Source organism: Genypterus blacodes, unplaced genomic scaffold (assembly GCF_046128005.1).
Source record: "Genypterus blacodes isolate CSIRO-AG114 ecotype Tasmania unplaced genomic scaffold, CSIRO-AGI_Gbla_v1 ptg000040l_1, whole genome shotgun sequence".
NCBI lineage: Eukaryota > Metazoa > Chordata > Actinopteri > Ophidiiformes > Ophidiidae > Genypterus > Genypterus blacodes.
Window position 1 is genome coordinate 815,608 of NW_027466853.1, and position 6,373 is coordinate 821,980.

Below are 6,373 nucleotides of genomic sequence, written 5' to 3' on the forward strand. Positions count from 1 at the left end.
AATGTACATCTGACACATTACACATGAAATACGTTGAATGAAGGAATGAAGGATGGATGACTGAACACTAACAAAACATAAATAAAATGAAACATTGAGCATATACACAGACATGTTGGATGTGTGACATGTTATGAAACCACAGCTGAAAAGTGTCCTGTAGCTGAGACCATTCCACATTCTGTCCTCATCCTGCACACAATCTATATATGTTAACCCAGAGGGGGAAAAGGTGTGATGGATCTGCAAAGATCATGTCAAGCTGAACTTGAGACATTTTCAACATCCATTCAGTTTGGGGTGAGGAGAAGAAAGAGTTGCACAAAACTCTACAAAGACAAACATACTGTGCAACTCAACGCCAGGGGTATCACACTCTTCTTGTGTCCTTGAGCAAAACACAGAAGCCCTGTCAGTTAAACACACACTCCTCTGAAACTAAGCATGACCTCTGACCTGTACAGAAGGACATAAAGACAGAAAACCTCCCAGCAGACAAAAATAAAGTATGATAATGCATTAAAACAGAGCTAAGAGCGTGAGCTTGACATGTTAACCTTGCATGGGAGGCTTTACTTCTGCCAGCAGGTGCTTGTCCAACATCATTTGTTTAACAAAATACTTGGAGGGTGACTTTGCATGTCAGACTTTGCTGCTGTTGTTTAATAAAGAACAAATGTCAGCGGAGATCCATATAAACCATACCAATGAAGTAGAACCATGACAGAAATGCTTCCTGTTTGCGACACCGCGTACTTTGAAAAACAAATCAGTAGTAAAAGTCTGTAGTCCTGAGTCGGGCGTTCGTGCCGTAGTTGCGGATCAGGTCTCGTCCTCTCAGGTTCCTTGTTGGCTTTCAACCCTTCAAACGTCCACCGAGTCTCCTGCATTTCCACACTCTAAATATAGCTGCCTTAAAGTCCGGCTGCAGGGGGAGACTTAACAACACAGAGCTACTGACACTCCACTTTTCTTCATCCATGTTTTTAGATTTTTGAAAACAGATTTGTGAAATCTAACACAGCTGTTTGCAACAGATGAAGCAATGACAGTTTGTTCATTTGAGTGAAGAACGAAGAGGAAGATGACACGAATCTGGGAGCGGGTGGAATAATGGGAGCTTAATCTAAACAGCAGTTTAACGCCATAGCTCAAAGTTTTATTCCACTTCTCTGGGGAAAAAAGAGTAGCCGCAGAGGGAATGATGCGTCAATTGTGTGTTTTAGTTTTCTTTCATCTTTTAGGTAAGTGCTAAAGTCTTCCTGTTTTTGATTTATGAGACATCTCTGCTGTTGATAGTTCAGTTTCAGAGCTTTTCAATCTCTCTGAAATCAAGATCATCATCATCATCAACAGACTATAAACAAAGTAACAAGTATATTTTCTATATAATACTGATTCATTTGTGCACTGAATGTATGTTTATGTATTTGTATTAGACAGACAGACAGACAGACAGACAGACAGACAGACAGACAGACAGATAGATAGATAGATAGATAGATAGATAGATAGATAGATAGATAGATAGATGGATAGATTCAGGCATTTCCTGCCTTTTGACTCAGCGGTCTTTGTCTGTAATTGCATGCACTTGTGTGTACAAACAAACAGCTGGAAAAAACTAAACTTGATTGAGAGACACACAACGAACACACATTACCAAGCTATTCTCATACTAACACACACTCTCTCACACACATACACACACACACAGAAATCACTGCACATTTTCTTCAAGAATAGCATTACTATTATGTATTGTGTTATTTGTTTATTTTTCTCCTTATGCTTCTTCTTACCTTTTTTTCTGTGCGACTTGTCGTCTTCTTCTTCTTCTTCTTCCTCCTCTTCTGCTCAGTGTCTCAGTGCCATGGCGGCTGTGCAGAGGTGGACTCTATGACGGAGGCTGTGGCAGGACAGGGATTCAAACTCGGTTGCATCTCTTGCAAGAAAAGAGAAGAGGTCGCTGCCCGGACTACATTGGACTGGCACTTCAAGCCGCTAGGAGACGAGAAGTTCAAACATGTGAGCGCAGACAACAACAACACTCACTGCTCATGTTTTGAACTGCAGTGTGAGTGTTTGGCTCTATAGGTGCGTCGTTCCAGGTGGATCTGTGTAGGGACACATTTAGGGATGTGAAAGGGGAAGCGTGATGGTGTTTCCATGTGTTCCAGCCCTAATTTGAAGATTTAAGGTTAATATTATAAAACCATATTATTGCGTTTTAGTAAAACATTAGTAACAAAATGATACCACTAAAGTAGGACACACAACATATTCTGTAATCATTGTGGCGATTAAAAGTGTAGTTGCACTTTGCTGGATCATTAAATAAGAGCCAAATGAACTATGATTAGTCATTCTTAGTCTAAAATAGACAATTTGGTAAGGTATAAATATGACATCACTGTTGTAACTTTGTTAGTTTGGAGGACATCACTGATGTAACAGTTTCCGGTGAAGAGGAAACACACCGAGTGCCACTAAACTCTTCATTTCCTTCTCCTCGCCTCTCAGATCTTCCACTATGAGCACCCCAGCGCCAACATCCTGCACGACGACTTTGCAGGCCGCCTGGACTGGCACGGAACACGAAGCCGTGACCTCCAGATTGGAGCCATTTACATCAATAACGTCACCTTTAATGACACGGGCACGTTCAGGTGCACCTTCCACCGCACCCTCTTTATGCTACACTTTGATGAGAGAGTCACTGTGGAGAAGGAGGTGGAGCTCAACGTGGTGGCTGTAGGTGAGCTTCTTCATATTGTACATGAACAAAAATCACTCTATCTTTCATTTTATAGGATGAGTCGGATCAGATAAACAGTAGAGGGCGCCAGATATCCTTCTAAATCCAAGTGACATTCCATAATCATCGAAAACGTCTACCTTGTACTCTGATCATCAATCCTGATTTAAGGGTTAAGTCTTCCTAACCATTACCTGCCCTGCTGACATCCCAAATCACACATTCCATTAATGAATGAAAACAGTTAATTGCCACGTCATATTTGGAGATTGGATTTTGCTGTAAATCAACATTTGCCTCCTCCAGCAGGTGTCAACTGTGTTTGTAGAGCTGAAAGTATAATATAAACACATTCTGCTGCAATAATTGTTTCTTCTTGTTGGTTCTTACGCCCCTAGCCAATCGGGAGCTGACGTCAGTGATCTCAGAGATAATGATGTGCGTGCTGATTGTGGTCGTCCAGCTTTGGCTGATTGTGGTTCTGGTTTACTGTTACAAGAAGATTTCTGGCGAGCATGAGGCTCGCGAGGCCCGCAAGGCCCTGAAGGCTCAGGAGGAGTGAGTCATGTCTCCTTCATCTGATCATATTGACAACTTATTGTGTGTGACTACCGTATTTACTTACATTTCTTTTCTTTTCTAAGAGAGACTGAGATCAAGAGATCAAGGTGAATCGCAAAATTTCAATCGTTTATTTATTTATTTTTAATCACATAGTTAAAATTACACTATTTCCAATTTAAGTAAATTGAAAAAAAATGTATTTCCACAGCAGGATATTTGTTACACTTTCTCTTTTCTAATGAAGAATGTATGTTTCGGTATGAAGTGAAAGTTACCTAAGAGAAAGAATTGGCAGTAAACAGAGAAGTTTGCCGGTGAGAATGGAGAGTTGTGTTTGGTTCAGGGGGAGGACCTCTCAACTGAAGACTTGGCCTGATATTCCAGGTCTAACGGGACCCTGATCCACTGCAGTGTGGCACTGATTCCAGCATGAGCGATCTCTTCCCCTGAACCCTTCCAGTGCCTGATTTGTAAAAACCCAGAGTTGACTCCCGTTTTCTCATTTGTCCTCTTTTCTATTTCCAGACTATTAGAATCCAAAGACAGCTGTGATGGAGTGCAGCTAGAGTAACGCCACCGCCTGTACGTAACATCTCTCCTCTCTGATTTTTCTATTATTTACACACGTGACTACAATAGAGACGGTTCATGCTTTTGTCTCCACCAGGTGAAAAGATCCTCCAATACATCTGCCATCATAACTGCACCAAGACTCTCACTGCAAATGATTCAGTTGTAAGAGGCTTAAGTCTTGGTCACATGGAACCTGTACGGAACAACCGAACCATGTAAACAGTAAAGGGGGACACTGTGAGAGGTCTTAAATCAGTTCAAGCGTATCTGAGAAGTCTTGATTTCTTAATAATATAAATGCAGGAACCCTGATGTCTTAACTTTGTTGGGTGACACATCCTTCACTGAGCTGTAAACAGGTTTGTCTCGTCTGTATGCGTGTCTCAACAGGTTCAAGCAGCAGTTTGATTTGATTTGTTTGTGATTATGCTGTATTCTGTCTACCGTCTGTACTCAAATACAGATTTATGACAAAGAAATGTTCTTTTTGACACTGACTTGCATAGGAAGAACTAACTATTATAAAGCTTTTACAGGGTGTTGTGTGTATTGGTAATTAAACACCTCATGAACATGTTTAGGGAGAAAATACATTAAACTCTTGACTCAACCTGATGAAGTTCAGGATTTAGTTCCTCCTTTATGAACGCTGGACAAATTAAAAGGGTAAACTAGCAAAAGTAACTTTCAAATAACTTTCTTAAATGCCTATTCATTTTTGGTTTTAGGCAGAAATAAGGACACACACACACACACACACACACACACAGAGAGACACGGAGACACACACGTGGTGACAGGGACTTAAGGACGTTTAGAGGAGACTGTGCTGTAACTCAATCTGGTCTGAGCTGCAGTGTGTCTACTTTACCTCCAGTCTGAAAGCAGCTTTGTTCTCCTCCTGCGGCTGGTTGCGTCCCATCGATGACCACACACACCCCCGCACATGCAGCACCCAAACGCAGACTCGGCTTTCCCGTACAGACCCGTACTGACCACGACAGTCCCGCCCTGTACGGAGCTTCTGACATTGCCCTGTGACCTCCGCGTTTCATTAAATGTGTTGAAACGTTGAACATGTTGCGTCGACCGAACAAGCGACAGATAGGAGGGCATTATGGGAGGAGGGCAGCTTATAGCCCTGCTGCCTGTGGAGACACATAATAGACTGAGGATGCTTATGGAAACATGAAGTAACTCGCTGTGCTTGAAAGGTAAGACAGACACATCTTATTTGCAGGGAAAATGCTACACAATTCTCGATTCCACCTTCAGCTACACTCACATGGCGATAAATCTACATCTCAAAGTTGTTTAAAGCCGAACACTAGAACGTTTCGAATCACACCAGCTGCTGAGAGAGAGATGAGAGATGAGTTTTGTTTGATATGAACGTGGCATTTGGAACATTTTCTGACCACTCACAACATTATCTCGTTCCTTAAATTTCATTCATCCTACATGTAATTGAAATGTGTGAATGTAATCATCTACAAAACGGTGCTGATGTAAAGGTTAAAAAAATTCCAACTTTTCCATAACAAATTCCTTCTACAGATCAGTCAAATATTCCGATGAGATCTCCATAGAAACCCTGCATACGGGCAGATATGTGTTACACCTGCCAGCCTCATTTGAAAAGTGCAAATATCTCCAGAATGTTAAAAACCATGAAATGGCTTTAAACCCCAGCAGTAACATTGAACTATGCTTGGCTTTACCGACAGCTCTCCCTTCTGCCTGCAGTTTGTTGAATACCCAACAGAGGTCAGCGATGTCACACATGAACACCACCGAGCTGCAGTCGCTCCTGCTCTTTCTGCAGCACTGCCTCAACCGCACAGGCGTGCTGACTCCCTGGATACCTCAGAACTCCACTATCCAGCAGGCTTTGCACCACACAGCCACGTCCAGGGCTCACCCCCAGTCTCAGGGCATCATGTATATTCTTCTGGTGGTGGGAATGTTCAGCTTCTTCACGTTTGGCATCATGCTCAGCTACATTCGCTCAAAGAAGTTGGAGAACTCCCACGATCCTTATCACCAGTACATCGCCCACGACTGGAGCAAAGTGATGAGCCCATCCAGGGCCGTCGCTCAGGCACTGCACAGGGTCACAACAGGCAGCGGGTCCTGTGGCAAGGAGCCTGTGGTCATCTGCAACCCTGCAACAATGGAGCAACTAGCAGGCGGGAAAGCGTCACGCCAAGATGTTCAGCTTCAGCGCTGACATGTTTCCAATGACTTAATCATTGAATGTCACATGGCAGCCAAATGTTAAAAATGTTTGTCTGTATTTTCAAAGCTATAATTTCACAGAAACTAGTTTGCCACACATGCAGCCTTCCCATCTTCCTTTACAGCAGAGGCATTCACACAACATCAGGACCATGATTCTGAAATTTTCCAAACAAACAAACAAATCTATATCCCGTCTATGTGGAGAAATCACAGCATGAGCATACAGCAACATTGATC

At 42.5% G+C, this 6,373-nt stretch overlaps 2 protein-coding genes across 4 annotated transcripts; both read left to right on the forward strand.

Moving 5' to 3' along the window:
• The first annotated feature begins 292 nt into the window (after positions 1-292).
• LOC142999075 (sodium channel regulatory subunit beta-1) lies at positions 293-4,129 on the forward strand. 2 transcript variants are annotated; one of them, XM_076148482.1, is made up of 6 exons: positions 293-1,244; positions 1,862-2,028; positions 2,524-2,758; positions 3,157-3,316; positions 3,848-3,904; positions 3,990-4,129. In XM_076148482.1, the coding sequence occupies exons 1-5, from the start codon at positions 1,202-1,204 to the stop codon at positions 3,891-3,893; spliced, it is 651 nt and encodes a 216-aa protein (XP_076004597.1). In that variant the 5' UTR covers positions 293-1,201; the 3' UTR covers positions 3,894-3,904; positions 3,990-4,129. The 2 variants fall into 2 exon arrangements, with proteins under 2 accessions (XP_076004597.1, XP_076004596.1); XM_076148481.1 differs by having other exon boundaries at positions 293-2,028.
• An 840-nt stretch (positions 4,130-4,969) lies between these two features.
• Positions 4,970-6,341, forward strand: LOC142999076 (potassium voltage-gated channel subfamily E member 1-like). 2 transcript variants are annotated; one of them, XM_076148483.1, is made up of 2 exons: positions 4,970-5,109; positions 5,623-6,341. In XM_076148483.1, the coding sequence occupies exon 2, from the start codon at positions 5,670-5,672 to the stop codon at positions 6,123-6,125; it is 456 nt and encodes a 151-aa protein (XP_076004598.1). In that variant the 5' UTR covers positions 4,970-5,109; positions 5,623-5,669; the 3' UTR covers positions 6,126-6,341. The 2 variants fall into 2 exon arrangements, with proteins under 2 accessions (XP_076004598.1, XP_076004599.1); XM_076148484.1 differs by having other exon boundaries at positions 4,975-5,109; positions 5,642-6,341.
• Positions 6,342-6,373: the final 32 nt, after the last annotated feature.

What these genes read in the sequence shown, in the direction of transcription:
- LOC142999075 (XM_076148481.1), top strand. Translation starts at nt 1,789, where the DNA reads ATGCTTCTTCTTACCTTTTTTTCTGTGCGACTTGTCGTCTTCTTCTTC. An exon ending in GAGACGAGAAGTTCAAACAT is followed by an intron (nt 2,029 to 2,523) that starts GTGAGCGCAGAC and finishes CTCGCCTCTCAG; the next exon opens with ATCTTCCACTATGAGCACCC. An exon ending in GCTCAACGTGGTGGCTGTAG is followed by an intron (nt 2,759 to 3,156) that starts GTGAGCTTCTTC and finishes TTACGCCCCTAG; the next exon opens with CCAATCGGGAGCTGACGTCA.
- LOC142999076 (XM_076148483.1), top strand. Translation starts at nt 5,670, where the DNA reads ATGTCACACATGAACACCACCGAGCTGCAGTCGCTCCTGCTCTTTCTG.